The sequence below is a fragment of the Eutrigla gurnardus genome, assembly GCF_963514095.1.
Source record: "Eutrigla gurnardus genome assembly, chromosome: 10".
In the NCBI taxonomy this organism is placed as follows: domain Eukaryota; kingdom Metazoa; phylum Chordata; class Actinopteri; order Perciformes; family Triglidae; genus Eutrigla; species Eutrigla gurnardus.
In genome coordinates, this window is record NC_139924.1 from 8,558,101 (window position 1) to 8,583,730 (window position 25,630).

The 25,630-nt window shown below is 39.0% G+C and overlaps 1 protein-coding gene across 1 annotated transcript; it reads right to left on the minus strand.

The window, feature by feature from the left end:
* Positions 1-4,446: 4,446 nt before the first annotated feature.
* On the minus strand, positions 4,447-25,334 carry fam168a (family with sequence similarity 168 member A). The gene is made up of 8 exons (XM_084019171.1): positions 25,179-25,334; positions 14,183-14,290; positions 13,444-13,535; positions 10,576-10,656; positions 6,608-6,753; positions 5,657-5,843; positions 4,832-4,958; positions 4,447-4,608 (listed from the first exon to the last, which is right to left on the minus strand). Exons 2-7 carry the CDS (start codon positions 14,242-14,244, stop codon positions 4,846-4,848), a joined length of 681 nt encoding a protein of 226 aa, XP_083875297.1. The 5' UTR covers positions 14,245-14,290; positions 25,179-25,334; the 3' UTR covers positions 4,447-4,608; positions 4,832-4,845.
* Between the last annotated feature and the right edge of the window lie 296 nt (positions 25,335-25,630).

Consider the following 25,630-nt stretch of genomic DNA (forward strand, 5'->3'; position numbering starts at 1 on the left):
TTTTGCATCACATTTAGTGTCAAATTAAACTAAGAGATACCTCTGACAAATTGAAATCAAAAGCTGCAGCAGAACATCAAAGACATTTAAAAGCCTACTATTCACTGTGATAGTAGTGTTTTAATTTATGGAAGAAAAAAAAAACTAAGACTTAGCAACTGCAAGGCAAAATAAGAAGAGATAGGGAAGATGGAGGGAGAGGAAGGATTTATGAATTGTTCTAGTCGCTATGAAGCTACCATGTTTCAACGTTTGGAAATGTCACTGAGGACAGAACCCCAACTGTCCATTTTCATTTAAGTGCAAATTAAAGTAAATGAGAGGCAAGGAATGGAATGAAATTATACGAGGAAGCAGTTTCACCACCCTGAAAAACAAACCAGCTCTGTTGGAGTCTTTAACTTCCAAATATCCCAAATGCCTTGTGGGTTTGCCTCTCTACCAAGCCTTCACATTAAAACAAGAATTACAGTTTTTAAGAGCATTGGTCCTCAGGCCATGAAAAGAAAAACTCTTATTAACGAACAAATAAACCCTAAAATGATATTTTTTGAAAATGTCTGAAATAATCTCAGTGCTCAAAATGTTTGATTCTTAAATGTCAATAACACCAATAAAATCATTAATTTAGCATTTAGGCTCAAAGCCTTGGATCATGGTGTTGCCACTTCCAGACTTGGTCACTGGCGACATCTAGTGTTTAAAAAGGCTCAGTAGAGATTTCTCAACTACTAAAAAAATACAATAGATAATCGTCAGAAGTGACTTTAAAGACGAGATGGTGAGGGTTGCAAGGGTCAGACTGAAAGCATGTTAAGACCAAAAAAAAAAAAAAAAAAAAACGTGATAGGAGAGGGTTAAGAGAGCATGAGAGGGAGCAGAACATATGATCTGACATCACTTTTGCATCCCTGAAAGTGAATGTTTGGAGGGATGGAAAAATGGCCTCTGGAGTGAAAATAGGATAAATACGGAGCAAGAAAGATAAAAGTGAGACAGGCAATAGGCATCAACAACAATGCGAGGATTAGGACAGCAACAGGAAAACACAGATTCACAGGAAGCTAGACATAACAAGGACTCAGAATTCACCAGTTACTTAAGAGAAGAAAGTAATATTTACTAAACGGTTGTGAAATATGGCACAGAACAAAGAGGGTGGAGGCCGAGGGATTCCGTTCGCCATTCAATACATCTTTGCACCAACAGAACGGAAATGGACAGCAAAGATGGCCTCCAAAAGCACCAAAATGTATCCATTTCAGTTCTGTCATTTATCCTCTGCTTCCTTAAGGTCTGTAAAATACAAGCAACTATTAAAAACTGGGATTTGGTGATGAGAATTTCCACAATTTTGTTGACAGACCATGCCTAACTCCTCCCCCTCCTCAGTGACAGATGTGTAGAGGCCAGAGATGCAGAAGAGGTAAAAAATATATATATATTTATATATATTAAAAGCACAAACAGTAGCTGCCACACTTATGCAACCATGCTTAGCTAGAAATACATTACTGTACCACTTGCTGTATAAATATACTGCATTTTTTTTTTAAACTTAGAGATCCAATGCTATAGTGAAATACACCTGAATAGTATGCATACCCATTATGCTCAATTGACCAGAGGGAAAGAAGGAAAAAAAAACCCATACGTTTTAAATTGAGAAATACTGACAGAAGTAGTGGTTGGTTAAATAAATCCTAATGACAAGTAACATTACTGCTGTCGCAAGAAAACCCACTTTTTGTATTCTTTTCAGTTAAACTGGCTTGAATTAAAATGTACTAGATGACCACGTGGTGGAAACACCCGGCAACATCCACTTGAAATGCAAGCGTTGTTTAAAAAATAAGGCTAAAAAGAAAATTGACAGTTTTCATCCGACAGCAGCATTATCCAATATTTTCTTGAGAATTAACCTACTAGTGTACAAACATCTGGACTAAGAATACCTTGAACAATCCACCATATTGTTTTATTTTTAATTACAATATAAATTGCGTCTTCCTCCCTCCTGCACTAAAAAGCCTAGGTACCTGTTACGTCGCATTAAATTATAGTCAAGTTTTTTTTTTTGTCTTACATTGTGCAATATTTCCTCACAAAGATTTTCAATACCCCAAATTTTGATATGTTCTACTTCTCTTCTTAGCAGTAACTGTAATAATTATTGAATGAAGGCTGCATACAGAGCCTGTAATCCATATTTAGAGATTACAACAATAAGCATTAAAAAAAAAATCAATTAAAAAGGCTGATAATTACTGTATTTTAACAGTTGGAGGCGTTCCCTCTTATTTTATTGCAATATCAAACCACTTCATCTACATACTCGCGCAGTAAATGCTTTGTTATACAAATCTGTACTCTACCATGAAGTTGTTATTTCAGTCTTTTTTGTGTGTAAATCCTGAAAAATGCCACAGGGCTTCACCTCAATATTAAACCCCACCACCACTACTCTATGTATGTTTGTAGTGTTAAGATGGGTCATTATACTGCCTTTGCACATAAATGCCTTTACATGTATGAGCGTAAAAAGGCAACAGAAAATGGCTGTACATGGTCCATGTCTCATTGGCTCAAATATTCTCCTCATCTGATGTCCATGAAGGTTATGCTGGATTTTTTTTTTCATTTTTTTTTATTAAATGGAGAATTAGGATTAAATGCAATCAGTTAAAGCAGATATGTGTAAAAGACATTGCAACAAATGTCTAAAATAAAAAAAAGCCAGGAAGTTGCGGAAAAAAAGAGAGAGACAGTGAACAAATGGATTCATCTTTTTCATAAAAACTGCTAAAAGTCTCAAAAAGCCAACTGGACTGAAAGCTAAGTGACAGAGTGACACTGCGTCATAACAGCTTTGCACTCTTAAAATCTCAATGTTGTTGAAGTCGTATAGCCATGAACACTAAAACCAGCACGTATTTTGACTACAGTGCCCTGGTAATTCACTGAGTAATACCCACAAAGTTAAAATGTTGATCCAAATTCAGAAAATAACAAATCATCCTTATGACGTGGACCAGGTGTATGCAAATTACAGCCATCCATTTGGACACAATGTCTTCCTAAATGTGAAGCACAACCACCCATGTCAATGGTTTGGTCTTCTCACAATTGTGGAATGGACTAGTGGATTGAATACTATCCATCTATCAGCACACATGTAATTGACTGGTCCATTATTTACTGTATCCTCAAGAGTCTGGCTTTCAATTTGTTGAATGTCCAGTTACAAAAGCACTCGCCTGGAAGAAGGAAGGCAGGAGGAGGTGATGCAATCACAGTTGGAATCAATGTACAATCCATGGAGTGTTGGCTGGTCTCTTGCAGGTGAGATGTCGCAAACTCAAATGTCTTGTACCTTAAAGTGACCCGACTGTGAATATGTGACCTCTTCCTCCTTCCTTGTTGTCTGCTCTCCCCGTCTCATTTATTCGCACCAGCACAATCCCTTTAAACTCCTTCTCTGCCGTTTGCCATGCACACCCCTAGAAATCCATGTCATGTGTGTGTTTGCTTGTATGTGTGTGTTGAATAATAACATAAATGGGAGTTATTGTACATTAAGTGCCACTAAGTGATCATGTGTTTTCCAACCACCGCAGGAGCCCCTGTGTGTGTGAGAGAGAAAGTGAGCACGACCACCCATGTTGACACAGTTGTTACAAATCTTCTAAAGTTTCTCCTAATTGCACTGACCTACGCTAAGGTTAAGATTTCGATAGTGTCACAACATACTAGCCCGCATAGTATGTAGCATGGAGTAAGTGATGTTTTCTTAGTGTGTACTTTCCTAAGGAGGACACAGTGGGACACGCAGCAGGATGGGTAATGGACAGTAAGTGCTCTGCTCATAGCACTCGCATCGAGACGGCAGGGGGCGATGGACTGACTACTGCCGGACAGTTACACGCTGGAAGACGACTGAGATCAAACGGAAAATTAAACAAAGCAGATCAAAAAAAGGATAAAGAGGGTGGAAGGAAGAACAAAGGTAAGACAAACGAACGTCGACAGAGTGTGGGTGTGTGGACTAAACAGAAAGAATATACATAAACTTAAATAACCCGGTAAACTAAAATGCTTATAATGTTAAAACCCTGTGCTGATATCTAGTTGTTATAAATGTGGCAGCATAAGTCAATAAGTCTTCTTAGTGACTGATGGAGATGAGGAATAAGTGCCCAATATTTTCCAGCCGACTGAGCAGCAGCAGCAGGAAGGACCACGCACACCAGCACAACACAGAAACAGGAGCAACTGACACCCGTGATTGGTCAAGAGTCCTTCTGGAGTTCCAATGACAGACACATTAAAAAAAATTAAAATAAAAAAAAAACGCAAACAAAACTAGGAGATAAAATAAAATAGCCATACAAAATAAGGTAATGACTGGTTGGCAAATGAACAGAGAAAAAAAAATAAAAGCAGCTTTTGTAAAAACGTTAGAGAATGTCGCATACTAACGATAACAATAATAGTAAAGTGGCTGTTGCACTTTAGTTTTGTTCTTGCAGACAGGTGCCGAGTTCCCATGGTTACCATTGGGAACCCATGTAAGATTTGAGCAGTTGCATACGATGGTGGACTCCAGATCTGGTGGGAAAGAAGACAGAAATACACCTTCATGATTGATGTAAGGCTAACGCAGACCTCTGAGGAACAGAGGGAAAAAGAAATGTAAGGCGGTACAGTTTTTCTTCAAGTCAGAGACAGAGGAACAAAAAGGAGGCAGGGGGGCAGATGGAAGAGAGAACATTTGGGTGGTGCGATATATCTCAAAGAGGAGAAAGCGGACAGCAGGTGTGCAGACACTCACATGATGGGTGGGCTCTACCAGTGAGGCGGTACATAGCTGTACCCAGGTGTCCCTTGGGGCCTGTAGGTTGGCACAGTAACTGGGTGTCCTCCGATCTGGGCGTGCTGGGGCGTTGTCAGCAGGGTCCCTACAGGAATCAAACAACACCTGTAATTTGCCTCGGCCATTTTTGAATCCATCTGCTGAACAGATATGAAGGCTTGGCTTGTTGCTGTAGTTGTGTTCATTGTACACTTTGGTAGATTTCCCCTGGTTTTCTGTAGCAATTTACCCATACTGTAAACAACACCTATCTACCTACCTTGAATATAAAAGAAGCCGACTAAACTCAATGAATCTAAAAAGATTGAAAGTAACATTCACTTTTATTATTACATCTAATGATAATCAATTTATGACCTATGAAATGTCAACTAATGTTAACCAACACAGGTTACCAGAGGCCATGATGGTGGCATAAAATGTCTTGATTTGTCCAACCAACAGTTTAAAGCTCAAACATATTGACTCGCTCTCATTGATGATTGAAGATGCAGAATCCCAGATGATGAAACCAGAGAAGAAATTACCATTAAATTGATGATCAAATTCATCATTCATTCCATGTCAATTGTTTCAGCTTGAAGTAAAACCCTGCTGTTTTAGGATGCAGAGACCTGACCCAAAAGAAACGATAGCCCAAATAAAAGGAGACTCTAAAGACAACTGGACTACTCCCACCAATAATTTACTTCACAGATTACAGTCAAAAGGAGAACAGCGAAGACATCAATGACTTTAGCCAGAAAGTCATCGCTGAAATAAACAAACTTGTCGTCGTCTTACCTGCACTCATGGCCATGGTTGTCCCGGCGACCATTCCCATGGCAGTCATGCCGTTGTTGCGAGGAGCTTGTACAGGGACGGGGGCAGGGTAGAGGGCTGTGGAGGGGATGCTGTTAGGCTGCACCACAGTGGTGTGATGGATCACATGTGGCTGAGCCGCATACACTGGCTGGGTATAGTACGCTCCCTGTCAGGACGGACACAGGAAAGGGTTGCAGAGGCTCAGGATGCGTTTGAATAAGCTTTATATGTTGTACACAAATATTTAAATGTTGATCTTATTTGAAGTTTAAGGAGATTTATCTACTCATTTTCCACTGCAGGTACAAGTAACGTAGACAAAAACCCATCGGCATCCTTTTATATCTCTTCTTGCTTCTGAACTTTTCTTTTCAAACAATCATTTAACCATTACAAACGTCAAATTACAAAAGAAAAAAATGATGGCTTCGATTGTTGAAACTGCATCTAAAACAAATCAACTGCTTTTAATTTGTTGTCAGTGTAATTCCTGCTCAATCACCAGGGTGTTTCTGTGGAAGTGCAAACCAAATGGATTTTTTTACATCTCGATTTTGTTGGGGAATTACGGTTCTGGAGCTCACTGAGGCTGCAAGACCAAATTCATTCTTTGGCATAAATCATATTCCCACAAACAACCCAGCACTTAAATGCAAAGTATTCTCTTTTCAGTCACCACACATTTGTTAAAAGCTGAAATTCATAACTATGGTGTCTCACCTATAAAATTGCTTTACTTAATTTTACCAGTACACTGTGAAATGTAATTATCTAACCAGATACAATGAGCACACATTTATTGATGTGATTGAGTTGAATGGCACTGCAAGCTGAACAGGTGCAACAAAACAAATTTGATCAACATGTTTCAGCGGCTGAGTGTATCACCAAGTTAATAAGTGCTTATTGTGTGTAATTCAGTATCCTTACCTGTGCATATATGTTCTGCTGAGGGTAGGCACTGCGGATGGGGTACATGGCTGTTGGGTATGGGGTGGGGGTTGGGGTGTAGGGAGGGGGTGCTCCATTTGACTGAGTGGGGGGCACTTTGTATGGGGTGCCTGCTGAAGTATATCCTAAAAACAGCCGAAAGAAGAAGAAAAAAAGGGAAGGAGGCAGGATTTAGAAATAACATGAATAATAAATATTTTCTAGTAGTTATGATCTATTGTTAATAGGAAATATCGATTATAGCAGCTTCAAGTTATTACAACTCACCTTCTTACTACCATTTGACAAAGTAACTCTTAACTGAAAATCAGCTGGATGACTAAATGGGACAAAAGATAAGATACACATTCTAATTCGGGGTCATTGTCGGTATTTAGATCCGACATACAGTCAAGGGAAGATGTGAGCCAGCAACGTGGTGTGTTTATGAATAATTCTACTTATAAATTATTATGTATAAATTAAACCTGAACAACATTGTAGTTGGAAGGAGACCAGTAGAGGGCAAATTAGTAAAATAAATCACAGGAGTGTGTCTCAAAAACATCCCTTCTCCTTTTTTGATGATCATTTCAACTTGCAAATGTAGTCGATTAATCTTCAACCAGTTTTATAATTGATTAAGTCTTTAAGTAAGTATCCATCTTGTCAAATGGGACAGATGTCTGCTTTTTCTCGTCTTACATTATGATAAGATTTAATATATTGGGGTTTTGGACTGTTGCTACATGGACAAACAATTTTGTATGATTTATTATCGACCAAATTATAATAATCATCAGTTTCAGCCTTATTCAAATCTTATTTCATTTGCATTTCCTTCAAAATCCACCAGATGGGGGACTGGTGCCATCTCTTTATGAGACTCAAAACAATGCAGCCATGGTTTTGCATCTTAAAAGCCCAATTTAACCAGTCTCATCATGATCTTTGCAGACAGCTGTGTGCTTTCTGCTAAGAGTAGTTCTGTTATCAATAAATATGGAGTATGATCACCTTTTTAATGAACCTATACAGTCAAGCAACCTACCACACACACGTGATTTAAGTGGAGCCACCATTTAACACGACATCAAAACACCGTAAAGCATGAGGTCTACTGTAGCACAGTGAAGGCATCTGGTTCAGACCACTGCATTAATGCCGTTTACTGGGCTCTGCTCGGGTGGATGCAGTACCACCAAGTCGCCACTTGGAGGAGCTTGAAGGTCAAACATGCTACTAGCTAGTTGCTGCTGCAGAGCTTATGAAAGCCCTTTTCTCACACAAGGACAAGGGAACAAAGAGATGCTAGACCTGCTATGTGTGTCTAAAAGTGTGCGTGTGCACACACACACACACACACACACACACACACACGCAAGCATGCAGAGCATAAGAGGACAATGGTGTGTGACGATTACACAGAAACCCTGCAGATAGAAAACAATTTGTCTATTCAGTGGTTTTGAGAAATAATGACAATGTCCAAAGCACGTTTTTAAATCAGAGCATAGCTGGCTGGTCTGGAAGATGATGTCTGCCTGGGACACGTAATCTAAAGACTTTCATTATATATTAAGCACTGCAGAATGCATAGAAAGAAAAAGTTAAACATTACCACTGCTGAAATACACATCGGCATCAATAATTAGGTTCTTTTGTTGGAACAAAGCTGTGTGTGCTTTGCCGAATCATAGCTGATATTTTGTTATAACTTCCAAAAGATGAAACCAAACTGGGGGAGGGGACAAGAGGACAGGGGCTTCAAAAGCAGCATATATTAAATCTACGCTGACTTGGTTAAATGCTTAATATTCAGGAGAATATCAGGGAAGCAAATTGAGTATCCATTTGCCCTCCTGTTCAGAACATTGAATCATTTGTCCCATGAAATGTATTAATACTTTAAATATATATTTGTATTTTATTTATTATGCTTTCCAAGACAAGGTCCACAAAAGACTTAATGTTATTTTCATTCTTGTTAGCCATTCCTCTGTCTGGAACCACATAAATATCATCTTTAAAGTCCCAAACTTCATTGCTTGTCTTCAAGATCCCACTGGAAAAAAACATAAGTATAAAGTAATTGCAAATAGTTTTTTTTTCACATTCGAAGTAATATTCTTTTTACATTGGTCTTTGTGTTATTCTACTAAGTCTTTTTTTGTCTCTCTATGACAAATTGATTGCATTTTATTTTTTAGGTTTGTTATTTTGTCTTGTATATCTGATGTGAATACAAATTCACAGTTTCTGAGTTTGCATTACAAGCCTCATCCTAGCTCCTTTAAAAATACTTTCTATTGATTTTTGATGTATGTTGACACATTATAATGAACAAAATAGTCGGCTAATAAAACCCAACTCACCAGAACTACGAGAATTAAGATTAGCAACGCACCAATTCAGTTAATTGTTGTTCTTATCTTTAAAATCGTCCATTTTTAAACCTGCCTCCTGTAAATTCACATAAAGCAAATAACCGTACATTCAAATAGGTTTAAAACGTTTTTTTTAATATGGGACACCTTATTAAAATAATAATTATGACATAACTTTCACTGCTCCCAGATCTTCAGTTCAATTGCCAAAATGGAATTTGAGGTCACTACAAGCTTTGTCTACTCGTCAACACCAGTGAGATCATATTGGATTCTGCGTTGTTTGTCCGTGTCTATGTTTCTAGGAGTTAACGGTTCAAGACCCTGCCACACTAAACTAAGCTAATCTATTACCATACAGACACACCATATCTGGTAAGCACTGAGACAACTGTTATCTCCATCTGCTATGGGGACCAGACACTGGGGCCCAGCAGAGTGTGTATCTGCTGCTATACGGCCACTGGCAGCTGTTACTGGCTAGCTTCCCACTCCTCCACCACCAGTGCCCTTTAGGCTGAGACAACCACTTAAATCCATACTCGCCTTCACATTATTGCGACCCATGTGGCGCTCTAAACAACCGCGTTTGCTGAAAATACCCTGTGATGAAACATATTTCAGAGCATGTGCGATTGTGTTGTTACATCAAATTTTGATTCACAAAAAATGTTGATCGCAATTAATTCAGTAAAAATGACGGGAAACATTATTTGCTTTAGGTTGCGTATGCATAATCCACATAAATTCAGTGCAGCTCTGCAGAGCAGCAGCTGTAAAAGATAAGAATCCCATCAGTGTAATTCATTTAACACATTTTCCCAAGCCTCAACCTAAACAGTGACTAACTTTAATTTCATCTCCATTTACAACTACCAAACAGGTATAACAGACAGCTTTGCTATTTACTGAATTTGACAAACCCTCACAAATGTAATTAGTTTACTGTGTATAATTCAAATACACCAGAATACAGTACATAAAATACAGATGACTGTAGCCCTGCTCAAGGGGGAATTATCAATCAACTTCATTTTCTGTCTCCTTGATGAGCAGCCACGATTGTTTCTCGTTGTTTTTGAATAAACTACACAAAGAAGCTTGAGGAACTCTAAGTTTCGCTGCTGCATCTTGCTTTTGGCAATTTCTCATAAGCTTTGAAGAGAGAAATAACACATTTTCCACAACATGATTTCACTGTGCACGCAATACAAGCCTCAAGTAGCATGCTGGAAGCAGCTGGGTTAGCAGGAGGCAAAGTAACAAGGGAGTTGAGTAAATAAAAGAATACAGATCTACAGTCAAGTTTGACAGGTGATGGTTGCAATATTGTTTATCTAATGAAATGTGATGTTTAAATCTCAATATTGAAAATCAATTATGCTCTTGGCTTTTTGTCTGCAGATTTGTATTTATTGCATGATTCTTTCGTCATCTTTTCATTTTTCTATTTTGTATTGTCCCAAAAATTTAGATGGACTGACAGCAATTTCTCACAAGAGGTTATAATATTTTATATATATTAACTCAATTATCAAATAGTGTGTGTGTGTGTGTGTGTGTGTGTGTGTGTGGGCTCACCTGGTGGATACCCAGGACTGCCTGTTTGATAGAGGTTGGGTGTATAAGTGGGAGCCGTGGCAGGATACCCTCCTGGATAGCCTGTAGGACATCACACACAAGAGAGAAAATATCAGAAACCACAGCTAAACATAGGGCCACCGATACAGTATACTGTACCAACAGTATTTGGTTTGGAGCAGGCTGTGCGCAGATGGCGCTCATTAAAAACATGTCTGCCCAATTACAGTCGGCTGAATACGTCTTACATACAGACGAGACACACCTGCCAATATGGAGTGGGAGGAGATAAATTCAGCAACACATTAGCAATGTGCCAGACACATGTGAAGGGGGAACACACGCACGCACGCACGCACGCACGCACGCACGCACGCACGCACGCACGCACACTTGTGCGTCATCAATTAAATGTCGAGCAAACAAAGCAGATTTTGGCCGTGAAAAAGCTTTTACTGATAAAAAGGTGCAAGTTCAACAGAGCAAGACGAAGAGGGAGAGTGAGGAGAAAAGCAGGAGAGTTAAGAGACGGCATGGTGAGTGAGTGAAGTGCTGCTCACTGCTTGCTATTATTGGCAGTCAATCTCACACTGTACACACAGTCTCCAACTGCAGCCTTGAGCCTTTCCTATATCTCACTTCGGCTGCTGAAGGGTGAGCCAGTCAGATGTAACAGGTTAGATAAATATCTGCATCACTCTACGCTGCAGCAGAGTTTGAGGTCTGTGATGGTTAACTAATCTGTACTCAGATCAGTTTGATGTGCTTTTATTGTAGATTACGTAGGGGAATTTGACCAAATAAAAATGTAATTAATGTGACCTCTGGGAACGCAGGAAAGCATTAAGTAGAGCAGACAAAATCCCAAGTTAAATTCAATGCGTTTGTGGAATATTTCTACACAACAAAACAATTCAAAAATGAATAACAGTTTTAATTTAGTAAAACAATCCACAACAGTAGTGACGCTATTGGCTGATTAAACGATTAGCCAACAAAAAGAAAATAAGTTGAACAACTTCAATAATTGCTAAATATCAAGAGTGACTTATCAGATCAAAAATACCAAACATCCATGAATTCTTGATTTCCCCAAAATTGTATTAATGATTAATCAATTAATGAATTAAATAGTTTCTTGAATATAACAGAATTTATCATGACACTAATTAGTTGCAAGCCGTAGGATATTATTTTAGACCTGATAATGAGACAGTTGAGTCTTAAACATGGAGTCTGGTTCATTTAGAGTGATTTCTCAATTGGGAAAATAACCTCAGCTCAACAACTGCAGCGGTGCATGGTTCAAAAGATTTTGCTGACTTTTTCCAATTCATTGTATGCTCGGATTCAGAGCCTTGCATTAAATGATACAATAAAAGACCAGATGTTGCTTAATACCCATAAAATACACTGAACTATTTTGATTAACAATTTGGGTAATGAGCCAGAGTAGCAATCCAGTTTTTACACACCGACAAACATGCATGTTTTTGAAAATTGTTATTGATCAACTGTTTTATCATTGAAATTAGTTTGTTGAGTGTTTTCGCACCAATGGACAAATGTGAGATGGGCTGCTTACTAACGGAAGCTCTTGTAGAAAAAGATTAAGTCTCTGCTAGGAAATAATCCCTGAAAAACATGCTGCTCCTCAGAATTTGTCACGTGTGTCTTCTCGTTCACATGGAAGCACATAACTGTAAGCTTCACCAGTACTCCAAAAAATCTACTTTTTAAAATGTGTGTGAAACGTGGTGTACAAATACATAATATAATTATTCATCATTCCTGCAGACGCCCTTGACCTGCAGTTCAAACTCCTCAAAAAGATGGAGAGAAGAGAGCTGGAATTACATCATGGAGCAGCCAAATTACCCCAGCTTCTTGCTTCTGCATCAGGTTCAAAGGATGTCACAAGGGACTGTCATTTTTATGGCACATTAAAGTATGATGTAATGAATCTAACCAGTTGACTTGAATGTCAAAATATGGGGCTGCTCTGCTGAGTTTCTGCTTCTGACTTTGCTTAATTAACATGTCTGGCCACAAAACAGTTAATGTTCATAACGATCCACATATGTACATGTGTATCTGCTGTATGACATCATTCTTCTTCACAAGGTAATGACAGGAGCTTTTCCAAATAGTTTTATTCTATCTTCTTGATGCATCTCATCAGCATGTTCCTAACCTACCACACCGAAAGTCTGTGTCTGTGTATAAAAGTTAATAATGTATCCAGGTTCACACTACTGCTCTGCACTGAGCATCGACTTCGTTATTGGCATCTCTATCTTCGGTCAACACTTTGTGAGCATCATCTCCTAACTTCCTTTACCCTTAACTAACGCCTTCTGTCCTGCATCCTTTTTCAGTAATCTGTCTTCTTCTATTGCAGCAACCAAATATTGTTTGTTGAGCTTAAAATGAAAATGTGTTTGTTCACATGCCCTTGCTAGACTGTGGAAATCCATATAGGTTGTCAGCGGTTTTCGCATAATTTGTCGGTGTGATGTTCCATTAATTTCAAACATGATAAAAACATTTTGTGTTACTGTACAATTTGATGGCACAGCGCTACTCATCTATTCCTCTGCTAGATTCATATATATATATATATATATTCGGGATGAATGGGAAAAAAAAAAAAAAAAAAAAGAACTCAGCTTGTCTAACACTAACTTGTTTATAAGAGAAGAAGGCTTTTCTCACTGAATAACTTTTTTTAGGAGCATCAAAGAACAATAGAATAGTGTTTTTTCAGACTCTCCTCCCAAAATACAGCAGTAGTGTTGCTCGTCACTCATAGCCCTCCTTGAAAACATGTTAATAGTGGTATAAAGGATGCAAACGTGCGTGTCTTACCTGCAAAGGCCATGTTCTTAGGGTTTCCGTATGGGGTGCCAGGCTGAACGGGGCTGTAGACTGGATTCATAGCTGAAGCTAACCTGTTCTTACTGAAAGAGAGAGAAAAAGACAGTGTGTGGCGGAGAGGGTAGGGGGATAAGAGAAGACAGAAGAAAAACGAGGAGAGAGAGATGTAAGCCGTGTAAATTGGAAAGAAAATTGTTACGATTACCAAGCATACGCACACATTCATAACACACATAAATCCCAAACGGAGATCCTTAATGCGACATCCAGCTGAAGGATTTTACCAGCATGCAACAAAAAAATAAATAAATCAAGCCCTGTGAATCCTCACCCTCAAGTAGGCTCAAGGTAAGTATGCATTAAAAAACAGACTTTTGGAATAAATAAGGCACAAGTACTGACGCACAAGTACGCATGGATCCACTGAAAATAATGGTTTGGTTACCTGTGTGGCATTAAACACACTTATTTGCACTAATGCACCAAACAAGGCAGGGTGAGCTTTACCAGGACCGAACAGAGGGGTGGCCGCTTACCATTTAAGGTGCTGGAAATGGTTGGGATGAAGGTGGCCAATAACAGCCATTTATACAAGTTCTCCTAAATGGAGACGAGAAGACCTCCGGTGCTCCACCTTTAAACTTACCTGGTCATGGAGAGTATGGTCATGGGAACTTGTGTACATGTGTGTGTGTACGTGTATGAGTGTGTGTGCATGCGTGCCCCGTACCTCTTGTGCGTGTCTGGTTGATACATGAAACTGAATTTGTCTGTGGGATGCCCGCTCGCCATTCTTGCTGTATGCAAATGAGGAAGGAGTGGAAGTGGATATGCAAATCTGAAATTAAAACAGCGAGAGGTCATGATTACAACGAACACAGGAAAAGGAAAAAAGTTTAAATAAAAAAAAAAAAAATAGCAAAAAAGCAAGCACCAGTGCAACAGCAAATGGTTAGTGACCGCAGCAGGGGAGACGGTGATTTAGACGGTGCGTTTGAGTGAGTGTTTGTGGTGATGTGTCTTTAGCCACCAATAAATGTGTAAAGCGTTAGGATTAAAAACATATATATGTCAGTTTCAGTAAACTGATGGTATAAGTTGTTATGTGTGTATAAAACAAGTGGTTTCTAGCAGCACTGCCTGATAAATTAGCCATGAGGTAATATTTTATTTCTTTCCGTGTATCTTAAATCTGATATGATGCGTCTAGGTCCAAGAGAAAGTGAAGCATGGGTATGAGTGTGCATATATTTAAATGTGATATGCTGTACACAACATCCAAATACAAGCCGCAAAGCAAACATTAAGACAGCCAAATGAAAAAAGCACAACAAACCCAGTGAGCGGGGCAAGTGACGGAGAACGACATTTTGTCCAAATAGACCAGAGTCTTGCACCAAGCCATGAGTAAGCATGATCCAGCGAGCGTAAGTCACAGCCGCAAGAGCATTGCACACACACAGCGGAATAGCGGAGTAATAAATAAAAGAGAGAAAAGGTGTGTGTGAGCTGTGTGTTATTGGAGTTCATGTGTATCTTGTGTTCCTTCAAACTTCTGACAGAGGGGGGAGCCAGTATGTGACAGCAGTGACCAGTTCCGCCTGGTTCGTTCTGGTGGCTCCGTGTAAGAGACTGCATGAAACATATTGTGGAAAGGTCTCTGCACGCAGCACATCACCCATGGCAATGAATCATTTGTCCCATTCTGCCTTCTGTAGACTTGTGAATTGGACTGTACCAAAAGATGAACTTAAATCTGATGGATTCATCCTAAGACTTGTGCTTGATGGCCAGTTAACAAATCCTTCAGGTGATTATATCCTCATTGTCATAATTCCCAGGCATACACAGTACCGTGGTGACGCTTCAAATTAGGCAAGGAAGCATTTCAGCGCTCCATCCAGGAACACCGACGTCAAAACGCCCAAAGGCACTCTGCAACCGAATGAGAGCACAAACATGTGGGTGCATTTGTTTTTGATCCCTTAAGCGCATGAATTCTTTAAAAACATATGCATGTTTGTCGGTGTGTAAAAACTGGACTGCTACTCCGGCTCATTACCCAAATTCATATCTCAAAACAAAATAATTTGTCGGGGGAATTGATTAATATATTGCTGCATATCACATAGTAACATTCCTCATTAATCAAATGTATCTCCCATGATTTAAAGCCTTCCTCTAGGGCAACACTGCCCCGCCTTATATTTGTTCTTCTTCCGTTTAATTTGTCATTAGATTTCTCTACCTCACTTAATCAGTCTGTCTACCTCCAAATGTTGGATTTCAAGATTAAAGCAAAACCAAAGATTATTCCAACTGTGCTACATTAAAAGGAGAAAACAAAAATCAATTTAACAGGATTACCTTAAAAATACAACCCCAGATTGTTCCCAAATGCCAGCCAATTGCAAGTTTTAAAATTCAACACAGTTGATCTGCACAAGGAACACAATACATCAACAAGATTGCCGAAAGAGTGTGCAGTCATGCTAGCAGCTTGGTGAGAGTGTATTTAGCAACAGCAGTGCTTGTAGGTAAATGCTAAAATGCACACAACAACAATGCTACCATACCGATGTTTACCAGAAATAATGTTTACCATCTTAGTTTTGAGACTTTGCGTGCCAACATTTGGCACTAAACAAAAGCAGTACAGCTGAGGTTGATGGAAATTTCATTAATATGCAGGTATTTGTAAAAAAGAAAAGAAAAGTAAGTAAGTACAGTTGATCCTGAGGGTCCATGAATGCCTGTGCCAGATTTCATGGTAATCCATTCCAGCGTTGTCAGGACAGTTCACTCAAATGTGCACTACGGCAGCTCTGTGAAGCCGGCCATGGCGTGTGCAAAACAGCTGGACACAAGCGCAAACAATGGGCACGCCGCACGCACTTCAGGCTCGGTGTCACAGAGCTTGCCGCAGTGCGTCCTGTCTGAAGAGCTCAATTGGTTAATACACAGACGTAGATTAACCTATAGACCGAAATGCCAAACCAGTCAAGTGGTTTACTGTTCACATCCCTAATAAGAGCTATTTTAGGCTGGACCAAAGTTTGTGGCGACAGACCGACTCCCAGGCCGCGAGCATGACTTTTTGATATTTTTTCAGATTTCAAATCTCCATCTTTGTCATTATTTTGTGGATTCAAAAAAAATGTGTAGCCTCTTATCTTGACAGATGACTAACAAACAAAAACATCAAATCAAAGTTACAAAAAAACATGTAAGAGCTTAATCTGGTTGTGAACCAAGTTTTAAAGTGCCTGTAAATGTGTAGTGAAGAAACTCCCCATTAACACATGGACAGGTGGCCGAGGCTTACCCTGAGGTACCCAATTATTTGGTATTCAATTATGCCTGAATAGAGTAGAGTGTCATTGTGTTTCAGCCTGAACAAAGTATATATATATATGTATGTATTTGTGTGCATGTGTGTGTGTAGGCAAAGGTAATGAAAAGTGAATGGGTGAGGGCAAGAGGGGCACCACAATGAGTCTAATGGAGGTGTGTGTGAGAAACAGAAGGCAGAAATGCGTGTGATGAGTAGGAGTGTCTGTACACAACTCCCTTTGTTTTCAGGGGGAGGGGATGATGAGCTTCAGGCTCTCCATTTTTTTTAAAGCCTCTCTAGCCAGAAGACCTTCTGTCCAGCAGACCACTATCCATGATAATAAAAGACCATTCTCCAGGACATTCACCATAAAAGAGACTTTACATTTATTTGTAGAACAGTGTAAAGGGGGCAGAGATGTGTACACATTTATTATTCTTGGTTGTATGAAATTATCAATAACACCTTCAAGCATGCTTTTAGAGAGACAACACTGCTGCTGGGCACTCGGAGTGAAGAGTGTAGGTGCTATTTCAGTGTATATGGAATGCCATTTAATGTAATATTAAATCAATATGCCTATTAAATAAGTCCTGAAATAGATAAATGTGGCAGAAAAAATAAATAAATGTGTCATTTCAAGATAAAAAGTCACCTGAGACAACTAAATGTGGCACTATTAAATCACGTATTACTTTTTAAAAATGTCAGTAAAAACTTAAAATTATGAAGATATCAAAATAATCATCAGGTGATAGTATAGTATATATATATAGTATAGAATTATTATTTATTATTATTTATTATTTATTAAAATTCTGAGAATAATTTTTTATATATAGCTAGAATATTTTTTTAATTGCCATCCTGCAGAAAACAATTTTTAAAGTTGATGTTATAAAAAAGAAATATGAAAATGCACTAAATTTGCCAAACCAAGGCAAAGTAGTTTAAGTAGCATTATTGATGGAAAGTGTTTACTGTGAAGAAGCTGCAGGTAGAAGGCGTACTGCGATGGCAAACTTGTCAAAAGCAGTAAGTCTGAATCAAGACTTAGTATTTATTTAATGACTCATTTTGTGCCAGCACTTTGTAATTAAACTTTTAGAAAAATAATTTAAATTCCTTGTTTTATCCCAACAGTACAAAACCCAAAGAGATTAAAATAAATCACTTTTAAATAACAAAAGCATGAGCATCAAACATTACTTTTGAGGAGGAGGAACCAGCACATATTTGGCATTTTTGTTTGATGAATGTGTAGAGCAATTACGTGATCAAAATAGCCAATTTTTGTTGACCAACACATTTCAACTATAACTGCGACCATAATCACAAGTGTATCTGGAGCTCACGCTCTGTCTAGCACACAAACAATCACAAAGTGGCATTGTTAAGAAGACCTCCCAGCTCCATGGCTTAATCAGTTATTTTTCAGGACTTGTTAAGCTTAAATTCTATTAGTGGGACTTCATTTGGGCTGATCTCACAAGCCATAGCCCCAAGGGCTATGTACAAAAACACAAGCTTGCCCTAGCCTGCATGCCAACAGAGATGTTGCTATGAATGTCTATCTTAAAATGTTTTGTGTGAGCGCTCAGTCATGTGACAGTCAGGTCCTGCCTTGTTTCAGATTGTTAAAGATTATGCCCTCCTGTTTAATTTGTGTACGTTAATATCAAATGTGTGTGTTGCAAAACAATAATCTGGGTTCCACTCCATAAAAGGAAGATTTCTGCAGCCTAGGGGGACCAGGAGACGTAATAACGAGGGAGGATTGTGAAAGAACACACACACACGAACACAAAGAGCTGCCATTCCTAGAGAACATGTACAATACAACACAACCCCCACACCGACTCTATCCACCCACATAATACCTCACCAGGCATCTACTCTTTAAAGCAACAAATCAAAAACAGTGGGCGTCATCACACTTCAGCACAGGAGTGAATAGAGCTGAACAGCTTTCTTCTTTTTTTTAAATCTTCAAGACGGCAGTGATTCACTTGGGTCATATGAAAAGGAAATGGAGAAATACAAACTATAAGACAAAAAGAATTGCTGAGTGCAATTAGGCGCGTCAATAGTATTCTTTTCTTCGGTACACATTTCTATTCAGAATGCCTACATACAGAAAGTCACACTTAATACATACAGCAGGCTATGTGTTGATTTTATTCTATAGCATATTATTTTAGCAGCGGTTCACTGTAATTGTAAAGCTAAAACAATGAGTCTATTTACAGAAAATTAAACAGCAATAATAATTCATTTCAATGCTTTTTAAACAAAAATGGACTGGTTCGAGCTTCACATGTTTTCTCTATTTTTTTGTCTTCTATGATAATTAGCTGAAAACGTTCATAAAAATGCCATTTAAAAATGTTACCTTGTGAATCTGGGATTAATTCTTTCCGACACAATTTGACACTAAATGTAGGTTTACTGGGCCTTCAAAAATATCTAACAAAACACTCACCCAAGGGACAGACCAACTAATAGTGCTGGCTATCACAATCGGAACTGACATCTACAATCAAGTCCAAGACCAAATCCACCTTGCTAGCACGCTCAAAAGGCAGTGTGATGGAATCAGAAATCCCTCTGCCTTGAACACAATCAGACCTGCCCTGCAGCAACATGCTCCAAGCAGCCATGGGCTATTTTAGATCTAGGACAGCATTATACACTTGGGACAGCATCTCCCCGTTTCTCCTTGCCGGTTTCCTCCTCTATTCTTCTTCCCAAAATCATCTCAGTCACACACCTCATGGGTCCGCCTCCATGAATTGGGGACAATAGTGTGCCGGCACACTGAAAATGGAAATGTTGAAAATAATGCACAAACTGGATCATTGCTGAAAAGTTTATCATTGCCAACCAAGTGAAAATTAAGGGCACTCGTTTGTATTTCAAAACCAGCGTGTGGTACTTTTTGCACCATAAAGTTCTATCTTTGCACTTAAGTAGTTGTAAACATCTATTATCAAAGGGATGCTTTGCAGTCTAACTGTAGTGCCCATCTGGTTTCAGAAAAGGCCCAATGAGACTTGTTCTTTTTCACAATTTAGCTGCAGGTGAATTAACCCATGCGGATCACCTCCATGATAGTAAAACTATTAAAAGGCTATATAATTACTAAATAAATGACTGTACAAGCTGTGGTATATCTGCATCATCAACACTGTGTACACCAATGTAATAGCAATAAATAAAGAAATCCAGGCACTGGGGCATCTGTGGTCTATTGCAGTAATGAGTGAATAACGAGCTGCTGGGCAACACCAAAATTCTCATTTTGTCATGAGTTTTATGTAAAAAATCTAATGTAAAAACCCTTTAAAAGACTGCTTTGGAAAAATAAAAAAGACAATGTTGTAGGGGTAGGCTATGCATAGAATATATCCAATAAATTTAAATATAATTCATTGTGTGATACGACATGACCATATAATTATTTTGGGATATTTGTGTTATATGCAGAAAAAACAGGCCAGGTTTTCATGCAGGAAATTGCTCTACCCCTCCTGCACTCACCGCCAGTTATAAAATTACCCCGATCTTCTTCATCCATAGGACGATAGAGCAATGCAATAGCGTTTCCTTTAACTCTGCCTCCCGGCCTTAGTCTCTATCACATGGACAAAAGGAAGGAAACTGAACTCTGGATTTGTGCATTTTAAAACATGTACATGCTAATTATTCAAATAAGCGCTGGTCAAATGTCCCTGCAAACTCTATTACAGAGAAAACTTGAATATTATTTGTGGGAATAATTCATCAAACTTCAGACATTACATTTACAAAGACCAATCTGACTTCAAAATGACAGTACACCACCTGAGTGTCACTGAGAAGCTTCCATTTTCCAAAGACCGATTTGTATTCAGAATGGTATAAAGAGCCACACCCTCAAAACATTAAGCAGGGCAAATGTTGATTTTATCCTATAGAAAATTATGTAAGTATTGGTTTATTGTATTGTAAAGCTAATTTTACAGTCTATTTACAGATAATAAAACGGTACTGTAATTCATTTCTGACCCTATGAAGGAAAATGCACTGTTTCCAGCTTATTAAATATGAATGATTCCTCTATATATATTTTTTATTTCTATGACGATTAACTGGAAACCTTTAAAAGAAAACGGCATTTAAAAATGTTACCTTGGGATTCTGGCATTCTTTTTTTCTTGACATTTTACTGAAAACTTGGTTTAAATTTTAAATATTTTTCTTCAACACAAAATATTTTGTTTAAAAACAGCAGCAATCCTAAATACAGCATGATATCTTACAAAACATTGGCCCAAGGGACAGACCAACTAATAGTGCTGGCTATTTCAATTGGAACAGAAGGGAGAAACCCCACTCCAAATGTGAGCATCCCTGGATTCATATTCTACATAATTTGACCTGGGAGATACAGGGGAAAACAAAGAACACAACATAAAAGAGAACAAACAGCTTAATGAGCTAGAACCTGGCAGTTAAACCCATAATAAACAATCAATACCTTCAGGCAATATTAACAGCAGACGGGCATTATTGCATATGGTGGAGATGCAACTCAACAAACAGGAGAAAGGCCATCGTTTTAACATAGCAAACACAGATGTGGAAGACCGTAATATGGTGGTTTATGTATTGAGTTAGTGCTTGGTGCCTGCTCAGGCTTTGTGCTAGATGACCACTTAGAGCAGCCTGGGCTTTTTAAAAGGGGCGCCTCAAAGAAACAAGCCTGTGTTGAAACGGATACTTTTTTGCAGCTGGTTTAAGAATTTTTACTTATTAGGTGGTATCCCTTGGGTATAATTAGATGGATGTTTATATTTAACGCTGCTACTACAACATGAATAATTACTGTGGATCGCATGTGTACATACGGGTAATGAAACAACACGCATGTGTAGCCTGTGTACTCGTGTATTGCGTGTGTATATATTTCTACACAGTAGCAGAATGCCTGACATGCTGAATGCATTACAACTTTCCCTTCAGGGATCAGTTCAACCTTTTATCCTAGTCCTTTGTTCCCTGTGACATTTCTCACCTGCCCTTGTATACATCATGGCTCCAGGCTGAGACCAAAGTTGTCACATATACAGTAATTGTTTGCGAGTGTGCAAGTTAAAATTTCACGTAGACGCATTCAAGAGTTCATGGTGATAATTATGGATCTGAGACATCAGCCACTGTGTCTTCCATCCCCCGCCTTCCCATGTTTGAGGGATCACATTTGTGCAAGCAAAGCAGAAATGCTCCCTCGCGAGGTTGCCCTTCCATTCGTTCTGTGTGCTTGTTATGACGTGCATGCACCGGTTTTTATGTGCGCGGGTTGAGACTAAACGCTATAAATGTGTCCCTAGTGGTGCACATGAGTGATGCATACACACGGAAGTAAACCTTATGAAACAACCCATTTAGCCATACCGTGCTCCAAACGTTTAAACAAGCAGAAGAAATAAAGTGTATTTAAGTTACTTTCCACCACTGATTACCGTAATACCATGTGCTATCAATTTAAAGTGCAACCAAATCATGTGCTGGTCTGCCCAACTGAGAAAGTTGAGTGAAAAGGTTAGTCTGGAGCCCTGAATATGGACCCACATGCACACACACTTACCAAAGCTCAATCACCCAGCAATGCGTATAAACACTGGTCATGAAACTGGTCAAAAATGTTCAGATAATACTAATTGTTAGTGCAATACAACAGAACATGAACATCCATCTACTCTGATAATCAATTATCATTTAAGTCAATTTTCAAGCAAAAATAAAAAAGTAATTATCCTCCAGCTTTTCAAATTATCATTCGTTGCTTGTAGCCTTACACTTTTTTCTACTGAAAGGAGTATCTTTGGGTTTTGGAATGGCTTTGGGAAATTCACATTTTATAAGCTAGGCAATTAATCAATTAATTAAAAAAAGATAATTTCATAGTTACAGATAATGCATATAATAATTAGTGCTACAGATTTGGTCATGAACTCAATGATAAAGGCCTAAAAGAATTTCCATGATGACATTTGGTGGTGTTCAAATATGGCAACCATGTTGTCAAACAACATTGACTTTCAGCTAATCCAACCATGCACTTGTTGAGATTTGCTGTTCTTTATTAATAAATTAAGAAATGTTGGTCATCATGTCAAGGGAATGTGGGCTCCAGGGGAGGTGTGAATCTGTCCACTGATCTCTGATGAGCAACTCATTAGGTGGTTTGAACTGCATGGGACTGAAGTGCTAGTTACAGAACCACTGACTCTCCTAACATTAAGTGACTCCAGCTTTCTATAGTCTGACAGTTTTATGGCTGCATTGTACAGCCCACCATTCATACACATGAGACTGCGCTCAACGCATGCCAAAACCCATATTTCTCCACCTTTCCTCTAGCTTGGCAGACAGGGGTCACCTTAGACTGAAGATTAAATTAAACTAGCAAATAATTCACACCGCACACGGAACTCTATTCAGCCCAGTTTAGCTCAAATAATTTTCCTCTGAATAATAATGGTTGAGTGAAATTAAGACCAATATATTGTTATTTGTGATGGATTTCTCAAGCGTGATTGTCCTTGGATTTAATATGCCTTCATCGGGGGGCTTCATTCATGCTTCTTGATTTCACTAGAGCCTTAAACGATTGTGTACATCCTTTATGATTTGCATGGGTTATTTTTTCCCAACGGGTAGGATCAACATGACTGTTGTTTAGCCTCGTGAAGCACAATTAAATGTCTAACATACATGGAGCAGTGTGCTTCTTCCAGTCCCTGCAGAACACCATTTTGAAATGTACACAGATAACTTTAGTAGTATCTCAGAAATCCTTTTCAGGCTTCTTGAATTAAATGGGATTAGTCGTCAATGACTAAAGCACGTAATCCACCCCACAGGGAAGAGGATTAATTTCACTGATAAGACTAGTCATAAGAGAGAAGAAGAAAAATATGCCTTTACCATTGTGTGTAATCCTGTCTCTTTTACACTATGTGAGGCTCCATTTAGTCTTGTAATCTGTATCTGTGTCTGTGAGTACAGTGAAACACTGTTGTATCTCTACTAGTGCTTACCAAAAGAAAACTAGTCAACAAGAATTCTGATCATGACTTAATGGTTGTTGTTTATGAAGGAAAAATGTTCTATGCCCAGGCTGCTTTTCCGTGATTTATGTCAATGGAAAACATATCTTGGTTTGGGCAAGATAGTCAAACAAAGTAAGTGATTTCAATGTCATTGTGGGCTTGAGTAATTGTAATGGGTCATTTCACTATTTGCTGTATTTTTGTAGATTGAATAACACTCATGTAATCTAAAACTGGCCAGTGAATAAAGACAATCAGTTGTTTCCCTGGCAAATTTGTATGTTGCATTTGTAACAGTTATTTTGACAGTAGATGAGGACTTCGTGTAAACAATACTGAACTTCAAGCGGAACCACATGTTTATTATGAACCGAAGAATAAAAGGCATGCACGGACGTTAGTCTAGGTAATCAGCTATATCCAGTGCGCAAATATGCAGAACAGATGCTACACTTCATTTTACAACAATATTCACAAGGATGCAACACAGAACTCTGTTAAAAACATTTTGGGTACTCTCCAAAACACGATTGTTTTGTTCATAATGGTGATCGTAGCCTGGAGTATAGAACATGGCATGCAGTCGTTTGTATCTGCCACCACATCAATGGCTAATATGTAGTTATATCCGTCAGAGTATGGCATGTACTGGCAGTTCACTGCATTCCTGAGATAGCAAGTAACGCCAAAACAGCCACGGTTGGACAAAAATGGTCACATTCAAACAGGCTTAAGACACCATTTTGAAAATCCACCGATTTCTAGATAACAACTCAGAGATGCCATCTTGCCAATTATCGCCAGATTAGCTACCGTTAGCATGGCTATTCAACCATTCCGAAGCACCTCATGCGGGAATCTATGCAGGCTCGCGCATAATACAAACGTTAGCTTAGCTTGTCTGCTAACCTGAAAAGACAGCCGCTAACATAGCATCCCCGCATCCCTCGGCACACGCTGCTCAAATTGCTAATTAGCGAGCTAGCTGGATAGAGATCCGCAAACGACAATGAAAAGCACTCACAGTGAGTCAGACTGGACCTCACCGGTACAACAACAGCTACTTACACCGCCCGACAGCGAACCCGATAACGAGAAAACCCTTAACACGACAACTAGTACCAGTTGGATATCGCCAGTTAGGCTAGCTCGTTTAGCTTAGCCCGCTAGTTCCCCCACTGTAGCCACCACGGAGGACAATTGAAAGGATACGGAGGAGGAAAAAAACCCGAACAACTAGCAAGTCGACACATGGACATTCCTGCCCTCCATAATAAACATCGGATTAGACTTACCAAAGCCACTTGGTCGAACAAAAAAGAAGATTCCCCTTGTGCGTACGTGATGTCTCCCGTGTGTCTGCTCTGCCTCAGGTCGGTGCGGACTGGCTGTGCTATAGCAGCGTTTTGTCGGACCAGTGGCGCAGAGAAGACAGCTTTCACCCGAAGAGACGGCCACCGTGTGGGGGATGGGGATGCACTGCCGGGAGGGAGAGAGGAAGGGAGGGATGCAGGGATGTAAGGAGAGAGGAGGGGGGTCCTAACCACAAAACATATAGTGAAGCGGCTTTGATAATAGCCAGATAACAACAACAACAATAATAATAATGATAATAATAATAGCCTAGATCAATATAGTTCGGACTTATCGCCAAAACTAGGTAAAAAGCAAACGAGTGACAGAATGGCCTTCGTTTGTGTATTACTGATCAAAATAACTCAATACTGGAGCATTTCATTTGAAGGAT